Below are 20,814 nucleotides of genomic sequence, written 5' to 3'. Positions count from 1 at the left end.
AAATCTCCAAACAAACAAAAGCCCAGGGCCAGACGGCTTCCCGGGGCTTTTGTTTGTTTGGAGATTTTTGATGACTGTTTCAATCTCCTTACTGGTTATAGGTCTGTTCAGGCTTTCTATTTCTTCCTGGTTCAGTTGTGGTAGTTTATATGTCTCTAGGAATGCATCCATTTCTTCCAGATTGTCAAATTTGTTGGCGTAGAGTTGCTCATAGTCCCAGATGCCTATTTAACTCTCTTCCACTTTGCCTGATTCCATAACTTCCCTTTTCCCCTCAATCACTGATAAGGGTGAATTGTCTCTCTTCTTTCTTGCTGAGTGCCACCATAATGCCTTAATACCATTGACTTCAGGTGTTTCTGGACTCTGATCACTATGAATATGTCTTCCACATATACCGTACTTCCTGCTCTGTACTTTCCCAGGCTATACTCTATACTGTCCCCTGGAATACCCTATATGGAATTCCTTCCCTGATAGTATTCATTTGCCTAAGTACAGAGTGTCTTTTTTTTCCCCCCGAGGAGTTGTTGGAGCTCCAGGCATCTCAGAATACCTGATGTTGGAAAATGTCTGTAGTTTTCTCCCATCAGTTTTTTTTTTACTCAACATTATAGTAGGTACTTTATAAAGCTGCCATTTGCCTGGAATAGAGAAAAGATTTATTCTTGGTAAGAGGGAACACAGTGGCCCTGGGTAATGAATATAGGAAAGAAGGTTCTAGGAGAGTTGGTGAGGGAACAATGAATTTCTGCCAAAAAAAAAAAAAAAAAAAAAGGAACAACAGTGTAGACCTAACAGAATAAGTGAATAAATCCCTCTCAGGCCTTGGTTGAGATAGAGCCCAAAGTAAGAGAAAATCCATGGCTATGCATAGGAAGGGTAGGTAGGGATGAGGCTTTCCTTGGGTGGAGGGTGTATTGGAAAGACGAAAGATACAGATGCATAATGTATTCTTTGTTTTTCAACTTGTGCTGATCTGGCCTGCAGGTGGCTTTTCTTTCAACAGATGGGATGCTGTTATGGAAAAGACTGTGTTATGTATGTATGTAAGACTATGTATGTAATGCTAACATGTGCAATTCTAAAATAATCTCCATGCATATCAGAACATGAAAATGAGGAGGGCCTGGATGGCTCGGTTGGCTAAGTGTCCCACTCTTGATCTCGGGGTCAGGAGATTGAGCCCCTGGTCAGGCCCCATGCTGGACATGGAGCCTGCTGAAGATTTTCCTTCTCTGTCTCCCCCTCACAACACCTCATGCTCTCTCTCTATCATTCTCTCTCTGTCTAAAAAACAAAACAAAACATGAAAATGACTGTTAGTGGAATAACCACTGCATTTTGAAAGCATGAGCATAGCCTTGACAATCAAGCTCAGATTCTCCAGAAATTATTCCTTAACTAAATTAGTGAGTTTTGATTTCTGTTTTCCTGACGCTTATACCTAATAATCTGTATCATATTAACCAGTCCTTCATTATGTGTCATACTGAATTTTTGTATGTACAAGTTTTATCTCCTTAGAGTTTAAAAAAGAGAGAAGGGTAGCACCTGGGTGGCTCAGTCAGTTAAGCATCTGACTCTTGATCTCATCTCAAGTCTTGATCTTGGTTGTTAGTTGAGCCCTGTATTGGGCTCCATGTTGGGTGTGGAGCCTACTTAAAATTGTTTTTAAGATTTTTAAAATTTATTTGACAGAAATAGACAGTACAAACAGGAAGAGGGGCAGGGAGGGAGAGGCAGAAGCAGGCTCCCTGCTAAGCAAGGAGCCTGATGCAGGACTTGATCCCAGGACCCTGGGATCATGACCTGAGCTGAAGGCAGATGCTTAACTGACTGAGCCACCTAGGCACCCCCCATTTTTTTTTTTTTTTTTCATCTAAAAAAGAAGAGACAATGGTGCCTGAGTGGCTCAAACAGTTAAATGTCTGCCTTCGTCTCAGGTCATGATCCCAGAGTCCTGGGATCGAGCCACGCATGGGTCTCCCTGTTCAGCGGGGAGTCTGCTTCTCTCTCTGCCCATCACCCTATTTGTGCTCTCTCTCTCTCTCTCTCTCTCAAATAAATAAAATCTTTAAAAAAAAAAGAGAGAAAAAGACCCATGTCTCAGACTTTTATCCCCTCTACTAAATGCTGGGCGCATAGTAGTCAATTCTGTATAATTGAATATATTGGCTGATTACTGTATGTGACTGTAAATGAAAAGGACTTTCTCATTTTCCTTTTTTTTTCTTTAAAGATTCTTTTCAGTGACTCTATACCCAATGTGGGGCTCAAACCTACAGCCCCAAGATCAAGAGTTGCATGCTCCACCAACTGAATCAGCCTGGAGCCCCTCATTTTCCTCTTTTTGAGATAATCTTTTTTTTTTTTTTTTAAGATTTTTTATTTGAGAGAGAGAATGTGTAGGGAGAGGCAGAGGGGGAGAGAGAGGGACAAGCAGACTCTGTACAGAACCCAACACAGGGCTTGAGCCCAGGACCCTGAGATTATGGCCTGAGCCAAAAGTCAAGAGCCAGCCACTTAACTGACTGAGCCACCCAGATGCCCCTTTGAGATCATATTTAAAAAAATAATTTTCTTTCCATCTTATCTCAACAATACCCTCTCCTGAAAGTATCAAGTTTCTATTTTGTAGGCAGCATTTTTCTCTCAATGATGAGCAAAGCTGACCTTCAGATTTCTCCTAGACACTTAATAACAACAAGAACAACCAAAAAACCCACAGTACTTTTTTTCTGGTCCCTGATAAAATCTTAAAAGTTGTTGCGCTTTCTGGCAGCATTCATTCACTTAACAAAATAATACCGTTGTCCCAGGCATTAAATACAATAGTAAGAAGAAAAAGAAGTAAAGCATTAATCCCTGCCTTCATGGAGCTTTTAGTCTTAAGAATAGGACTAGATAGTGCAGAGTGGATTCGAGACTTGAAAGACTAGAGGCAGGGAAACTGTGATTACGATCTAGTCAGTTTTTCTCAATTCCTTATCTTTTCAGCATTGAACTTTATCTGCATCTTGATCCCCTACATTTCCCCTGTCACCTTCTCCCCATCGCCAACGCGTATATCTTCCTTTATCAGCTTTCTTCATTCTTTGTTCTTTCTTTGTATGTTTTTCATATTCGCTTGGCCATATTTGAAAGGTGTCAAAACCATGTACTCTCCCCTCATCTCCCCAATTAAATTCTTTAGTTTCTTCTAGAACATTTTTCTCCTTGCAGAGACAAAAAGGACACATTTGCTTTCTTGATATTTTTCAGACTGGGAGTCTTGGTATGAAATCAAGGAATTATCTCCAAAATGGTACATTGGTGAAGAGGAAATATCCCAGGGGATGGTAATGGAAAGACTTAGACGTTATGACGTTGAATATTCCAGTTTCAGAGAAGCCTGGAAATATGAGGGTGAATTTGCGCGGCATCAACAAAAGGAGAGGCATTTCAGGCAAGTGACAGCCCTTAAGGAAATCTCTGCTGTGAAAATGGACAATAAATATAATAATTCTGAGAGAAGTGTTCTCTTGAAATCAGTACTTTCAACACAAGAGAGAGTTCCCACAGTAGAGCAAGTACATAAATTTGGTATTTATGATAAAATGTTTCCCCCAAATTCCGTCCTAATTGAACGTAAAAGATTACCTGCTGAGAAGGACTCTTTGATAGATAATGAATGTGAAGAATTCAACCAGAGTACATACCTTAGTAAAGATATAGGAATTCGTCCTGGGGAAAAACCTTATGAAAGTAGTGATTTTTCAAATCTTTTAAGTTTCCACTCATTACTTACTCAGCATCAAACAACTCATTTTGGAAAATTACCGCATGGATTCAGTGAATGTGATGATGCCTTTAGCTGTTACTCATTCTTTACTCAACCTCAGAGAATTCACACTGGAGAGAAACCGTTTGTATGCAATGACTGTGGAAAAGCCTTTAGTCATGACTTCTTTCTCAGTGAACATCAAAGAACTCACATTGGAGAGAAACCATATGAATGTAAGGAATGTAACAAAGCTTTCAGACAGAGCGCGCACCTTGCTCAACATCAAAAAATCCACACTGGAGAGAAACCTTTTGCATGCAATGAATGTGGGAAGGCCTTTAGCCGTTATGCCTTCCTTGTTGAACATCAGAGAATTCACACAGGAGAGAAACCATATGAATGTAAGGAATGTAACAAAGCCTTCAGACAGAGCGCACACCTCAATCAGCATCAGAGAATTCACACTGGAGAGAAGCCCTATGAATGTAATCAATGTGGAAAAGCCTTCAGCAGACGCATCGCCCTTACTCTGCATCAAAGGATTCATACAGGAGAGAAACCCTTTAAATGTAATGAATGTGGGAAGACTTTTGGCTATCGCTCACACCTTAATCAACATCAAAGAATTCATACAGGTGAAAAGCCTTATGAATGCATCAAATGTGGGAAGTTTTTTAGGACTGACTCGCAACTTAATCGACATCATAGAATACATACAGGAGAGAGACCTTTTGAATGCAGTAAATGTGGGAAAGCCTTCAGTGATGCTTTAGTTCTAATTCATCATAAGAGAAGTCATGCGGGAGAGAAACCCTATGAATGTAACAAATGTGGGAAGGCCTTCAGTTGTGGCTCATACCTTAATCAACATCAAAGAATTCATACTGGAGAGAAACCTTATGAATGTAATGAATGTGGGAAGGCTTTTCATCAGATCTTGTCCCTTAGGCTACACCAGAGAATTCATGCTGGAGACAAACCCTATCACTGTAACGAGTGTGGGAATAATTTTAGCTGTGCCTCAGCCCTTAGACGACATCAGAAAATTCATAATAGAGAAACTCTCTGATTGTAACAAGTGTATGAAAGAAAACATTTAGTCACCACTCAGTGCTTATTAAATAAATATCAGTGAATTCTTTGGTTAATGATTCTATGAATGTAGTAAATATGGAGAAGCCTTCAGTTTATGAGCATCCTTTATTTGAAATAGCCTGAATCATAGACATCTGTTACTTTTGGATCTATTCTGTGCCCCATTTAAAACTTACCTCGCCCTTAGTGCAAATCATTCTTTTTTTTTTTTTTAAGATTTTTTTTTTTTTAATTTATTTGATAGATCACAAGTAGGCAGAGAGGCAGGCAGAGAGAGACAGGAGGAGGAGGCAGGCTCCCTGCTGAGCAGAGAGCCCAATGCGGGACTCCATCCCAGGACCCTGAGATCATGACCTGAGCCGAAGGCAGAGGCTTTAACCACTGAGCCACCCAGGAGCCCAGTGCAAATCATTCTGATGAAACTATTAGGGAGAGCAGTGGATTGGTCATAGGCCGGCCACAGTCTGGTTAATAAGGGATTGGCAGATGGCCCTGTTTGCACCACTAGAACCCTAGGGGGTATTGTTACAGATATAAGAAAAGATCATTTTTCCCCCTGGAATTGCAAGTTTCATGGATTTAAAGGATTTTTAAGGTTAAAAACTCACCGTAGCTTTTTTTTTTTTTTTTTTTTTTTTTTGTCACCACATGAGGAAAGCCTTCCCAAGATCAGTCTAACACAGAGGAAAATGGAGATAAGAGACAAATCTGATGACATTGTTTGATCTTCTGAATTCAGGCATGCCTGAAGTCTATACCATTTTTTACTTTTTAATTTCTGTGGTCCAATAAATTTCCTTTTTTTTTCTTTTCTTAATTTGAATTGGATTTCTGCCTCTTGGAATTACAGTCCTGATTCATACACCCTATGTTTGCTGTACATTTGAAAAAGCCTTAATTTTTTATGGCACAATTATCCTGAGAAATTCTTTGTAAAACAAGTATTTGGAAGTTGAATACACAGCCTTCATGAAGCTGAGAGAATTATTATGTTTTACTTGTTGATAAAAATTAATTTGGTATTTTTTAGACTCATTATAAGGATAAATTTTTTAAAAATCACCTAGTAAAACTCCTTAACAGGCTTTCCCATAAAGAATTAAAATCATTTGTGGTGGCGACTCACTATAGGCCTTTAAAGAAAGAGGGACAGGCTAAGAGAATAACGGATTTGTCACATTAATGAATGGCTCCTCATCTTAAAGGAATTATTTGATTTTCTGTTTTCAGAATGGGTTTAAGCATACTGTGTATTAGAATATAATAGAGTTGTAAATGAGGTTTTCTTTTGTGGGGAGACTGTAAGCTTGGCTTAAGAAGTTTATGGATAATTTCGTTGAACTAGAAATTCAGACAAAGATATTACCAGCAGACAGAAAGGATGGGACATTTCCAACTCATAGTAAAAGTAAAACAGTTAGAGCCTAGAATTCTTAGGCTATAAGTTATTACCATTCTTCAGAGTAATGAGGAATATGAGGGTATAGGGCAGTATATTCCTATTGTAAATGAGTGGGTATAGAGAGGTAAACTGATGATACGATAATGGGGCCACCTTAAAAAGTTAGAACTGTTAGAATCTTGGACATTGTCTGGAAAGCATTTGTAAAAACAACAGAACAAATGAATTAAGAAAGAGTAAAAGATTTATATGTGTGCGTGGAGTGAAGCAATGACTACTACTCTTAAAATTTCTTTATTAGTCAATTTATATTTTATCTAATACAAATTTGAAAGTTTCCTGAGTATTAAGACAGATTCCCTTGAGACTGAAACCGTGGATTTAGTATGACTTAATACATCAAACCATGAACAGAAAAAAATATGATTATAAAACACTGCCAAACATACTATATTTAACTAAGTGACTAAGATGTTACTTGATATGCTGAAAATCTATGTCATTTCTTTATTCTTTCTTATATTACCTAGAGGTCTAGAAATACTTATTTTATTTTATTATTTTATTTTTATTGTGTTATGTTAGTCATCATTAGTTTTTGATGTAGTGTTCCATGATTCATTGTTTGCATATAACACCCAGTGCTCATTGCAATACGTTCCCTCCTTAATACCCATCACCGGGCTCATCCATCCCCCCAGTTAATTCTCTTTAGATGTGGACTAATTCATTTAGAACACATGGGCAAAACCCTTTCTACTTGGTTATTGAGTATGACCAGTGATGGTGGAACTGTTGGATTCCTTTTTTAATCTGGTTATTATGTTTCTGAACATATCTTTCTGCCATGTCAGTTTGTGCAATTTTTGCTTGTCATATTTAAATTTTTCTTTTATATACTCTTAATTAAGCAGGATGTGTATGTGTGTGTTTTATTGAAACATTTTGTATAGAGTGCTTACTATGTGCCAGGCTTTGTTCTAATGTAGGCATTGGAGATACAGTAGTGAACTACCCAGAAACCACTGCTTTTCTTTTCTTTTCTTTTTTTTTAAAGATTTTATTTATTTATTTATTTGACAGACAGAGATTGCAAGTAGGCAGAGAGGCAGGCAGGGGTGTTGGGAGCAGGCTCTGTGCTGAGCAGAGACCCAATGCAGGGCTCGATCCCAGGACCCTGGGATCATGACCCGAGCTGAAGGCTGAGGCTTTAACCCACTGAGCCACCCAGGCGCTTTTCTTTTTTTTTAATAGAGCTAATTTCTACTGAGGAAAACCAACAAATATATATATATTTATGAAAAAATATGTAAGAGTAAATTCTAAGGAGAAGAAGATGAAGGAAGAGGTAGGAGACAATGTTTGTATTTTAAATTGTATGGCGAGGGAAGGAAGTCTCTTGAATTTGACTATTAAGGAGATGAAAAACCTGGGAAAGTAAGAGATCTATAGGTAAGAGATCTATCTATACTGTGTATACACACACACACACACGCAATTTGTATGCCTTATATGCCTATTGGAAAGGTAATCCATATGTATGTGAATTATGTATGTGTATATATATGTAATCCATACATGTAAATATTAACTTTGTACTTACTAAATTCATTCTCATATGTATCATTCATTCTGTATTTGTGTACTGCATTTTAACATTTTTTTTAGTCTCATGAATTCATGACCTTTTATAATCTTAACATATTTCAGTTAATTATAATGTATATATTGTGATGCTCAGGTTGTCAGAACGAGCCACCGGGGATCGATTCAGACTGACCCTTTGCGCCCTTCAGCACTGCTCTAACATCTTTGCAAGCATCCTTACTTTCTGACAATAATAGAATGTTCCAGACCCATCCTCAGTGTTTTTTGCCCAAATCATGAAGTTAGCTACCATGCAAGGAATTTAGGGAGGGAGAAAACAGGCATATGTATTCAAAAGGGGATATGAAATCAGAAATAGAAGTTTCCCTCTTAAGAAAGGAAATAATTTTTCTCAGTTAAAGGTCTTGCTAGCCAGACTTGGGGTTCTAAGAAAGAGTCTAAGTAAGATTGGGTTGTCCATATACACTGTGTTTTTTGTTTTCTATCATTTCTGTTGCTCAGAAGGAAAAAGATAGCTCAACTCCATGGTAGAGCTTACTTTGATAAGTATATATTAAGCTCACCCTAATAAGAACTATATGTTTATTATTGTTTACAAAACGAAGTTGTGGGACGCCTGGGTGGCTCAGTTGGTTAAGCCGCTGCCTTCGGCTCAGGTCATGATCCCAGCATCCTGGGATCGAGTCCCACATCGGGCTCCTTGCTCAGCGGGAGCCTGCTTCTCCGTCTGCCTCTGTCTGCCACTCTGTCTGCCTGTGCTCACTCTGACAAATAAATAAATAAAATCTTAAAAAAAAAACAAAAACAAAAACAAAAACGAAGTTGTTTCAGGATTTTTGAAACACTGTTTTAATAAGTTAAAAGTGGCCAGAAAGTTAATGATAATTTAAAATTGCCTCAACTGATGTAAATGAGTCAAAAGGAAATGTCACTAAGCTTCTCTAGATGCCTTGTGATTCCACTTGTTCTCTTCTGGCTACAGAAGGTTTTCTTTTTAAAAGTTTTTTTCCAATCTCTCTTCCTGAGAAAACACAATACAAAGCTTTGTGTGAAATATAAATAAATTTCCCACAGAGTTCTGTGCCCTTTTAGTAGTTACGATATTTGGATGCTAGGACTTTGCATGAATTTTGGGCAAAATTGCTGTCATTTATGATTAGGCTCCTTTTAGAGACAGCTGGGAAAAATGTTTCCTTTTTTGAATATGATTTCACATTGATTTCAAGTTCCTACTTAGCATATTAATTTGCTGTACCCTACTAAGATTTTCTTCTTTGTCCACAAAACTCAAGACAGACAATGGGTTATGTAGTGGAGAAAAGCAGATTCTTTGAAGCCATGAGGTGAGGATACTTTAGTGACAGAGAAATGACTCACCTTCCTGGCCAGCTAGCTTCCTTTCCTTATTTTCTTTTTTCTTTTTCCATTTCTTTTCTTTCTTATCTTTCCTTCCATTTTGAGGATTTTTAAAATTTATTTGACACAGAGTGGGAGAGACAGTGAGAGAGGGAACTCAAACGGGGAGTGGGAGAGGGAGAAGCAGGCTTCCTGCCGAGCTCGGAGTCAGATGCGGGGTTCGGGGTTCGATCCCAGGACCCTGGGATCATGACCTGAGCCAGAGGCAGACACTTCATGACAGCCACCCAAGGCCCCCTCCCCCACCTCCGGTCAGCTTTCTTAAAGCCGTTTGCATGGTAATTCACATATTCTAACCAGAAAAAGTAGTGAAAGTATCTGCTATTTTGGTTATTGGCACAAGTAGAGGTGTTGGAGTCAGACAATCGTACGGATGGCAGCTCTTTTAGGAGAAACTGAGAAGTGATTATACTTCGTTTGAGCTTAGTTTAGTTATCTATAAAACTGAAGTAATAGTTCCAGCCTTTTGTTTTTATAAAGAATAGTTGAAAGAATGTAATATATGTAACTTTTAACATGGCATTTATTAATCATGAAATCAAGCCGGAATTTGAGTTGCACGCCCCAAGCCCGATGTTCATATGACAGAATTGTAAATCCTGCCCCTGTGAATCTGCAGCCTCAGAGTCTCAGAGGGTGTCTGGCTATTTGAGGCTGTTTGGACTCTGTCTTCTATTAAGATAGAGGCCAGGTGGGGCGCCTGGGTGGCTCAGTGGGTTAAAGCCTCTGCCTTCAGCTCAGGTCATGATCCCAGGGTCCTGGGATCGAGCCCCTCGTCGGGCTCTTTGCTCAGGGGGGCGCCTGCTTCCTCCTCTCTCTCTGCCTCTCTGCTTACTTGTGATCTCTGTCTGTCAGATAAATAAAATCTTTAAAAAAAAAAAAAAGATAGAGGCCAGGTAGTTATGGCTCTTGGTTTTTTAAATCTCCATTTATATTTTTGGACTTCAATTCATATACATTATCAAAACTGTTTAGTCCAACACTCATTTCTTGGTTTATTTTTTCCCAAATAATCCCCAATTCCTACTCTCCCCCATAGGCATGTACACGTACGCATCCTTAAATATATAGCTATCCCTTATAAAATCAGTCATATGTTGTATGTTTGAAATTTATATCAATGGTATTGTGCTATGAAAGTGTCATTTTTTCTTACTCAGCTCTCTCTTCTTTTCTGTTTCTTTTAAAGTTTTTAATTTTAATTCCAGTATAGTTACCAGACAGTATCGTATTGGTTTCAGGTGTCCAATACAGTGATTCAACAATTCTATACATGGCTCAGTGCTCATCATGATGAGTATACTCTTTAATGCCATTTCCTATTTCACTCATTCCTTGCCCCTCACCTCCCCTCTGGTAATCATCAGTTTGTTCTCCATAGTTAAGAGTCTGTCTCTTGGGGCACCTGGGTGGCTCAGTTGCTAAGCATCTGCCTTCGGCTCAGGTCATGATGTCAGGGTCCTGGGGTCGAACTCCGCATTGGGCTCTCAGCAGGAAACCTGCTTCTCCCTCTCCCTCTCCCACTCCCCTTGCTTGTGTTCTCTCTGTCTAATAAATAAACTTTTTAAAAAAAGAGTCTTTCTCTTGGTTTGTCTCTCTCTTTTTCTTTTGCTCATTTGTTTTTTAATTTCCACATTTGAGTGAAATCATGGTATTTATCTTTGTCTGACATATTTCACTTAGCATTATACTCCCTAGCTCTATTCATGTTGTTGCAAGTGGCAATGTTTCTTTCTTTTTATGGCTGAATGATATTCCATTCTGTGTGTATATTCATCTCTCAGTGGACACTTGGACTGCTTCCATATTTTGGTTATTGTAAATAATGCTGCAATAAACATAGGGGTGCGTGTATCCCTTTAAATTAGTGTTTTGGGGGGCGCCTGGGTGGCTCAGTGGGTTGGGCCGCTGCCTTCAGCTCAGGTCATGATCCCAGGTCCTGGGTTCAAGCCCCGCATCGGGCTTTCTGCTCAGCAGGGAGCCTGCTTCCTCCTCTCTCTCTGCCTGCCTCTCTGCCTACTTGTGATTTCTCTCTGTCAAATAAATAAATAAAATCTTTAAAAAAAAATAAATTAGTGTTTTGGGGGGCACCTGGGTGGCTCAGTGGGTTAATCCTCTGCCTTCAGCTCAGGTTATGATCTCAGGGTCCTGGGATGGAGTCCCGCATCCGGCTCTCTGCTCAGCAGGGGGCCTGCTTCCCCCTCTATCTCTGCCTACTTGTGATCTCTCTCTCTGTCTGTCAAATAAATAAATAAAATCTTAAAAAAAGATTTTAGGGGCGCCTGGGTGGCTCAGCGGGTTAAAGCCTCTGCCTTCGGCTCAGGTCATGATCCCAGGGTCCTGGGATCGAGCCCCACATCAGGCTCTCTGCTCAGCAGGGAGCCTGCTTCCCTTCCTCTCTCTGCTTGCCTCTCTGCCTGCCTGTGATCTCTGTCTGTCAAATAAATAAATAAAATCTTTAAAAAAAAAAAAGATTTTATAAATTAGTGTTTGTGTATTTGGGGGGTAAATACCTATTAGTGTGATTTCTGGATCATAAGGAAGGTAGTTTTACCATATTGTTTTCCACAGTGGCTGCACCGGTTTACGTTCCCACTGAGTACAGGAAGGTTCCTTTTTCTCCACATCTGCCAAATTTGTTATTTTTTGTTATTTTAGCCATTCTGACAGGTGTGAGGTGATGTCTCATTGTAGTTTTGATGTGCATTTCCCTGTTGATGAGTAATGTTGAGTATCTTTTCATGTGTCTGTTTTCGGTGTCTTCATCTGCATATCTTTCGAGAAATGTCTGTTCATGTCTTCTGCCCATTTTTTGATTGGACTATTTGCCTTTTGGGTGTTCAGTTGTAGTAGTTCTTTATATATTTTGAATGCTAACCATTTATCAGATAGTCGTTTGCAAATATCTTTTTCTGGTCTTTCTTTTTTTAACTTTAAGTAGGTAGCATGCCCAGTGTGGGGCTTGAACTCATGGCCCTGAGATCAGGAGTCACATACTCTACCAACTGAGGCAGCCAGGCGTCCCTCATATTCCCCCACTTAGTAGGTTGCCTTTTAGTTTTGTTGATTTTTTTTTCCTGTGGAGAAGCTTTTTATTTTGATATAGTCCCAATAGTTTATCTTTGCTTTTATTTCCCTTGCCTCAGGAGACCCATCTAGAAAAAAATGCTTTGGCTGGGGCACCTGGGTGGCTCAGTCATTAAGCATCTACCTTCGGCTGGGGTCATGATCCCAGGGTCCTGAGATTGAGCCCCGCATCGGGCTCCCTGCTCAGCAGGGAGCCTGCTTCTCCCTCTCTCACTCCCCCTGCTTGTGTTCCCTCTCTCACTGTGTCTCTCTGCCAAATAAATAAATAAAATCTTTTTTAAAAAATGCTATGGCTGATGTCAGGGAAATTACTGCCTGTGCTCTCTTAGAGGATTTTTATTGTTTCAGTTTCAAGCCTTGCATTTCAGTCTTTAATCCATCTTGAGTTTATTTTTGTGTATGGTATAAGAAGAAGGTCCAGTTTCATTCTTTTGCATTAGCTGGCCAGTTTTAGCAGCACCATTTGTTGAAGAGACTTTTTCCCCTTGCATATCATATTCTTGCTTCCTTTGTTGAAGATTGACCGTGTAATTGTAGGTTTATTTCTGCGTTTTCTATCCTGTTCTATTGATTTGTGTCATGTTTTTATGACAGTACCATACTGTTGTGGTTACTACAGATTTGTAATATAACTTGGAGTTTGGAATTGCGGTACTTCCTGCTTTGTTCTTTTTCAGGATTGCTTTGGCTCTTTGAGGTCTTTTGTGGCGTCATACACATTTATGGATTGTTTGTTCTAGCTCTGTGAAAGAGGCTGTTGGTATTTTGACAGGGATTGCATTAAATCTGTAGATTGCCTTGTGTAGTGTAGACATTTTAACAATATTTCTTCTTCCAATCCATGAGCATGGAATGTCTTTCTATTTCTTTGTGTCATCTTCAGTTTCTTTCCTCAGTGTTTTACTGTTTTCAGAGTATAGGCCTTTCACTTCTTTGATTAAGTTTATTCCTACTATTTCATGATTTTTGGTGCACTTGTTAATGGTATTGTTTTCTTAATTTCTCTTTCTGCTGCTTCATTATTAGTGTATAAAAATGCAACAGATTTTTTTTTTTAAGATTTCTTTATTTGTTTGAGAGAGAGTGTGGCGGGAGGGGCAGAAGGAGAGAAACCAAGCAGACCCTGTGCTGAGCACAGAGCCCTATGCAGGGCTTGATCTCATGACCCTGAGATCATGACCTGAGCTAAAATGAAAAGTCAGATGCTCAACCTACTTAGCCATCCAGGTGCCCCAGAAATGTAACAGATTTCTATACATTGATTTTGTATCCTGCGACTTTACTAAATTCATTTTTCAGTTCTAGTAGGTTTTCTTTGATAGCCTTATTAGGGGTTTCTATACGTATCTTATTATCTGAAAATAGTGAAAGTTTTGCTTCTTCCTTACCAACTTGGATGCCTTTTATTCCTTTTTGTTGTATGATTGCTGTGGCTAGGACTTCCAGTTCTATGTCGAATAAAAGTGGTGAGAGAGGATATCCTCGTCTTGCTCTTGACCTTAGGGGAAAGGCTCTCAGTTTTTCCCCCATTGAGTATGATGTTCACCATGGGATTTTCATATAAGGCCTTTATTATGTTGAGGTACCTAAACCTACTTTGTTGTGAGGGGTTTTATCATGAATGGATGTTGTACTTTGTCAAAGGCTTTTTCTGCATCTGTTGAAATGATCATATTCATTTCATCCTTCTTACTGATGTAAGGTATCATGTTGATTGATTTGCAAGTATTAAACCATGTATCCTGGGAATAAATCCCACTTAATTGTGGCAAATGATGTTTTTGATGTATTGTTGGATTCAGTTTGCTGGTATTTTGTTAAGAATTTTTTCATCTATGTTCATTGAGATATTGGCCTATAGTGCTCTTTTTTAGTGGTGTATTTATCTGGTTTTGGTATCAGAGTAATGCTGGCCTCATAGAATGAATTTGGAAGGTTTTCTTTCTCTTTTCCTTTTGGAATATTTTGAGACTACATATTAACTGTTTTTAAAATGTTTGGTAGAATTCACCTGTGAACCCAGCTGGTTCTAGACTTCTATTTGTTGGAAGTTTTTGATTACTGAGTCAATTTCTTTGCTGGTAATTGATCCGTTCAAAATTTCAGTTTCTTCCTGCTTCAGTTTTGGTAGGTTATATGTTTCTGGGACCTCATCCATTTCTTTTAGGTTGCCCACTTTGTTGGCACATAGTTTTTCATAATCTTAAAACTGCTTGTATTTCTGTAGTGCCGGTTTTTATTTCTCCTCTTTCATTAATGATTTTGTTTATTTTCATCCTCTCATTGTGTGTTTGGTTTTGGTTTTTGGTTTTTTCGATGAGTCTGGCTAGAGGTTTATCAATTTTGTTGATCTTTTCAAAGAACCAGCTTCTAGTTTCAGTGATCGGTTCTATTCTTTTTTAGGTTTTAGATCATTTATTTCTGCTTTAATCTTTATTTTCTTCCTTCTGCTAGTTTTGGGTTTTGTTCTTTTCTAGCTCCTTTGGGTATAAGATTAGGTTGTTTTGAGATTTTTCTTTCTTCTAGAGGTAGGACTGTATTGCTATGAACTTCAACTTAGAACCACTTTTACTGAACCCCAAATATTTTGGACCATTGTATTTTCATTTTCATTTGTTTCCATTATTTTATCCATTTCCATAATTTCTTCTTTGATTTCCATGTTGACCCATTTATTGTTTAGTAGCATGTTATTTAGCTTCCATGTATTTGTGCTCTTTCCACATTTTTTCTTGTGGGTCATTTCTAGTTTCATAGCATTGTGGTCAGAAAAGGTGCATGAGGGACACCTGTGTGGCTCAGTCAGTTAAGCTGTTGTCTTCGGCTCAGGTCCTGATCTCAGGGTCCTGTGATTGAGCCTCTTATAGGGCTTCTTGCTGAGCAGGGAGCCTGCTTCTCCCTCTGCCTGCTCTGCCTGCCACTCCCCCTGCTTGTGCTCTCTCTCTGACAAATAAATAAAATCTTAAAAGAAAAAAAAGATAAAAAGATGCATGGTGTGTGATTTCAATCTTCTTGAATTTTTTGAGAATGTTCTGTGGCCTAATATGTAATCTATTTCTGGAGAGTGTTCCATATGCATTGGAAAAGAATGTGTATTCTGCTATTTTAGGATGGAATCTTCTGAATATATCTGTTAAATCCATCTGGTCCAGTATGTCATTCAAAGTCACTATTTCCTTTTTGATTTTCTGTTTGGATGATCTGCTCATCTGTATAAGTGGGGTGTTAAAGTCCCTTACTATTATTATATTACTATCAGTTATTTCCTTTATGTTTGTTATTGTTTTATGTATTTGGGTGCTCCCATGTTGGGTTTATAAATATTTACAATTGCTATGTCTTCTTGTTGGATTGTCCCCTTTATGACTATATAGTGTCCTTGTCTCTTGTTGTGTATAGTCTTTGTTTTAAAGTCTATCTTGTCTGATATAAGTAATGCAATCCTGGCTTTCTCTGGACATCCATTTACTCTGCACGGTTTTTAGATCCATCGTGTTTCTCTGTGCAGGGTCATCTAATGCTATTCATCACTTCTAACACTTGCATAGTAACTAATGTATATACTTACTGTGTTTTATTTATTCTTTCCCCCTGAAGTGCTGGATACAACTCTTGGCTTTCACAAAGAACATCCTAGTATGTATCCCCTTGTAGACATGGACTAGATTAGAATACTTAACCTGGAATATTGCACCTGTTTTTTTTGCACAGTTTTATTAGGTACAACCAGATTACTTTCTAGAGTGGCTGCCTCTGTTTACATTCTCACCAACAGCACCTCTTTCTATGTGCTGGTAAACACTTGATATTATCTTCCTTGGATGTTTTTGGTTTGCAATGTTATTGTTGACTTGTGGTGAGCTGGAGCATATCTCCATATACTTCTCAGTCATTTGGACTCCATCAAGTGTTTTTTTTTCTTACCTTGTTTGTCTCCTATCAAATACGTCATCAAATCCATTCATAAAAGTTTGGTTAAAATTTACTTATAGGGGCGCCTGGGTGGCTCAGTTGTTAAGTGTCTGCCTTTGGCTCAGGTCATGATCCTGGGACCCTGGGATGGAGCCCCGCATCAGGCTCCCTGCTCTGCAAGGAGCCTGCTTCTCCCTCTCCCATCCCCCCTGCTTGTGTTCCCTCTCTTGCTGTGTATATCTCTGTCAAATAAATACAATCTTTAAAAAAATTTACTTGTAAATCCATCTGGGCTCTAGGCGTTGTCTTCTGAGATGGTTCTATACCATTTCAAATTATTGAGTTTATTAAATTTTTGTTTCTTTTTTTTTTAAGATTTTATTTATTTATTTGATAGAGAGAGAGCACAAGTAGGCAGAGAGGCAGGCAGAGTGAGAGGGGGGAAGCAGGCTCACCGCCAAGCAGAGAGCCCGATGCGGGGCTCAATCCCAGGACCCTGGGATCATGACCTGAGCCGAAGGCAGAGGCTTTAACCCACTGAGCCACCCAGGCGCCCCTAAATTTTTGTTTCTTAAATAAAAAAAAATTTTCTGTTTCTTAAGCCAATTTTGGTATTTTTTTAAGAAATATGGTCATATATCTAGGTTGTCAAATTTGTTTGCAAATAGTCATTCATAAGATTCTTTTATTACTCTTCTAACTTCATTTGGTTTCTTACTCATTTTCTTATTTGCATCTTTGTACTTTTTGTCAGGCTTAACAAAGGTTGTTATAACTTATTGATCATGGATTAAAAAAAAAAAACCAACATCCTATCTTTTGGTTTTGCTATCCTTTTATCTCTCATATCCTGTACTGATTACTGCCTTTTATGTTTATCATTTAATTTGAGAGTGCTCTGTCCCTACACTTTTGAGTTGAGAATTTAGTTTTTTGTTTTTCTTGATAAAGGTACTTGGAACTGCACATTGCCCTCTACTATGTAGGTTGTATCCTACAATGTTGGCAGTTGGTGTTTTCATTGTTATTCATTTCCAAGTTTTGTTAAATTACTTTAGGTGTTCTTTTTTTTTTTTAACAGAAAGCTTAGGTTTATTTGGGAATAATAGAGGATTGCAATTCAGGACAAGCAAGCTATGGCAAAACTATAGGCAAGTCCTAGGTGTTCCTCTTTAACCCAGAAGTCTTGTTATCTGTTTCTTACTTGCTTCTGATGCTACTACATTATAGGAAGACATTTATTTATTTATTTAATTTTAAAGATTTTATTTATTTATTTGACAGGCAGAGATCACAAGTAGACAGAGAGAGAGAGGAGGAAGCAGGCTCCCTGCTGAGCAGAGAGCCTGATGCGGGGCTCGATCCCAGGACCCTGGGATCATGACCGGAGCCGAAGGCAGAGGCTTTAACCCACTGAGCCACCCAGGCACCCCTAGGAAGACATTTATATTGCTTCTTTGGAATTGAGTGATTCAATGGAATTGAATGAACCTCCATTTTTATAACTGTTACAGGTATATTCAAAAAGTATATCCTTTCTGAGCTTTGGGGTGTATAAACTTCAAGTCTTTTAGGTCAAGCTATGAATCTATCGGATTTTTTAAATTATTTAATTTTTAATTGTTTATTTTATTAACATATAATGTATTATTCGTTTCAGAGGTACAGGTTTGTGATTCATCCGTCTTACACAATTCACAACACTCATCATAGCACATACCTTCCCATTGTCCATCACCCAGCCATCCCATCCCTCCCACTCCCTCCACTCCAGCAACCCTCAGTTTGTTTCCTGAGATTGAGTTTCTTATGGTTTGTCTAATCTATTGGATCTTTATCAATCTGATAGGTGAAAAATGGTAACCAACTGTAGTTTTAATTTGCTTTTTTTTCTTATTGTAAGTTTGGGTTTCTTTTCTGTGAACTGTATCTTTTGCTCAATATTCATAAAAATCTTTATTTTTTATAAAAAGATTTTATTTATTTATTTATTTATTTATTTGAGAGAGAGAGTGAGCACGAGAGGAGAGAGGGTCAGAGGGAGAAGCAGACTTCCACTGAGCAGGGAGTGGGACTCGATCCTGGGACTCCAGGACCATGACCCGAGTGAAGGCAGCCGCCCAACCAACCAAGCCACCCAGGCGCCCCTCTTTTGCTCAATATTCAATTGCAAAGTAACCTTTTTTTTATATAATAAGGAAATCACCTATGATTCACAAATATTTTTTCCAATTTACTATTTTTTTGAATTTGTTTAGGGTCCTCTTTTGCCCTGCCAAGTGACTTTTGTCACCTAATTAACAAGTATTTTCTTTTAAATCTTCTGAGTTTTTAATTCATGTTTAAAAGGCCCTCTGCATCTTCAGATAATTTTAAAATGGTCCCATGATTTTTCCTATTACTTTTGTTTTCATTTTTTTACATTACAGGTTTTTTTTTTGTGCAAGAATCTAATCTTACCATTATATTATATACTCCATTTACAAATAATCCAACTTTTCCTACTTATTTGAAATGTCACCTTTAGCATATACCAAATTACCACATGTATTTGGGTACATTCATGTAATTCCTATTCTGTTGCATTAATTTGTCAAGTCTACCATCTCTAATTGTTTTTTGATATTGCTGGGTATAATTGTGAATTTGTCCATTTCTCTTCTCTTTTCTGGTTCTAGCAGTTTTTGCTTTATGTGTGTTGAAGCTCTTGCAGGAAATGCAAACATTTGGGATTGCTACATACTCTTTTTTTTCTTCCTTAATTACATTGCTATCACTATCTATCTGTCATCTATCTATTATGACCAAATAGGGTTTGTTACAAGAATGCAAGCCTAGGGGCGCCTGGGTGGCTCAGTGGGTTAAGCCGCTGCCTTCGGCTCAGGTCATGATCTCCGGGTCCTGGAATCGAGTCCCGCATCGGGCTCTCTGCTCAGCAGGGAACCTGCTTCTCCCCCCCGCCTCTCTATCTCTCTCTCTGCCTGCCTCTCTGTCTACTTGTGATCTCCCTCTGTCAAATAAATAAATAAAATCTTTAAAAAAAAAAAAAGAATGCAAGCCTAGATCAATCAATATCTGGGAATTTGTCAACATTTAGCAATATAATTCATAATAATGGGAGCTCGTAAACATAAAGTAAAAGAGAAACCCTACAGGATTATGTAAATAGGAACCAAAATTTTGACAAATTTGGTATCTCTTTCTAATACACTTAAAAAAAATTTTTTTTTAAAGTAGGCTCCATGCCCAACATGGGCTTGAACTCATGACCCCAAGATCAAGAGTTACATGTTCCACTGACTGAGCCAGCCAGGCACCCCTAATACACTTCCTTTTTTAAAAAAAAATTTTTAAAAAAATTTTATTTATTTGACAGACAGAGATCACAAGTAGGCAGAGAGGCAGGCAGAGAGAAGCGGGGAAGCAGGCTCCCCGCTGAGCAGAGAGCCCGATGCAGGGCTCAATCCCAGGACTCTGAGATCATGATCCAAGCTGAAGGCAGAGGCTTTAACCCACTAAGCCACCCAGGTGCCCCCAATACACTCCCTTTTTAAAATCTGTGTGTGTGTTGGGGCACCTGGGTGGCTCAGTGGGTTAAGCCGCTGCCTTCGGCTCAGGTCATGATCTCAGGGTCCTGGGATCGAGCCCCGCATCAGGCTATCTGCTCAGCAGGGAGCCTGCTTCCTCCTCTCTCTCTGCCTGCCTCTCTGCCTGCTTGTGATCTCTCTCTGTCAAATAAATAAATAAAATCTTTAAAAAAAAATCAAATCAAATCTGTGTGTGTGTGTGTGGTTGGTTGTTTTTTTGTTTTTTGTTTTTTTTTTTGCTGGAGGCATGGTTGACACTATTACATTAATTTAACGTGTACAACATAATGTTTCAAAAGGTTTATACATATTATGCTAAATTTGCTACAAGTGTAGTTACCATCTGTCTCCATACATTACAGTGTCATTGACTATATTCCTTATGCTGTGTCTTTTTTCTTGGGATTTATTCATCCCTTGCTGGAAGCCTGTATCTCTTACTCCCCTTTACCCATATTTCCTACCCCCCCAATCTGGTAACTATCAATTCTCTGTATTTATGGGTCTGATCCTGCTTTTTGCTTGTTTATTCATTTGTCGTTGTTGATTGTTATGTACTCTTAGTTGATCCTCTTATCATTATAAAAGAACCTTCTTTGTCCCTGAAAACATTTTTGTTCCCAAATCTATTTTGTCTGATATTAATATACCCACTTTAGCTTTCTTTTAATTTGTATTAGTATAGCATATCTTTCCCCATCTTTTTTTTTTAAGATTTTATTTATTTATTTGACAGAGAGAAATCACAAGTAGGCAGAGAGGCAGGCAGAGAGAGGAGGAAGCAGGCTTCCCGCTGAGCAGAGAGCCCGATGCAGAGAGCCTAACCCACTGAGCCACCCAGGCGCCCCTCTTTCCCCATCTTTTTACTTTTAACTTATTTGTGTCTTTCTATTTGTTTCATTTTTTTTTCAAGTAAGCTCTACACCCAAATGCTCTACACC

The 20,814-nt window shown here is 38.5% G+C and overlaps 1 protein-coding gene across 2 annotated transcripts in view; it reads left to right on the top strand.

Annotated features, from left to right (window-relative positions):
* LOC111161453 (zinc finger protein 527) overlaps positions 1-20,814 on the top strand; it is a 511,863-nt gene that overhangs the window by 125,836 nt on the left and 365,213 nt on the right. The window contains exon 8 of one of the 2 annotated variants that reach the window (XM_022525113.1): positions 3,934-4,764. In XM_022525113.1, the coding sequence (XP_022380821.1) occupies positions 3,934-4,764 (831 nt within the window). Of the gene's footprint in view, positions 1-3,264; positions 4,962-20,814 lie in introns of those variants that run through there. The other variant, XM_022525114.1, reaches the window with a different exon arrangement.

This window comes from Enhydra lutris, unplaced genomic scaffold (assembly GCF_002288905.1).
Source record: "Enhydra lutris kenyoni isolate GAN:26980312 unplaced genomic scaffold, ASM228890v2 scaffoldscaffold85, whole genome shotgun sequence".
NCBI lineage: Eukaryota > Metazoa > Chordata > Mammalia > Carnivora > Mustelidae > Enhydra > Enhydra lutris.
This window is presented reverse-complemented; position numbering and strand designations above follow the sequence as displayed.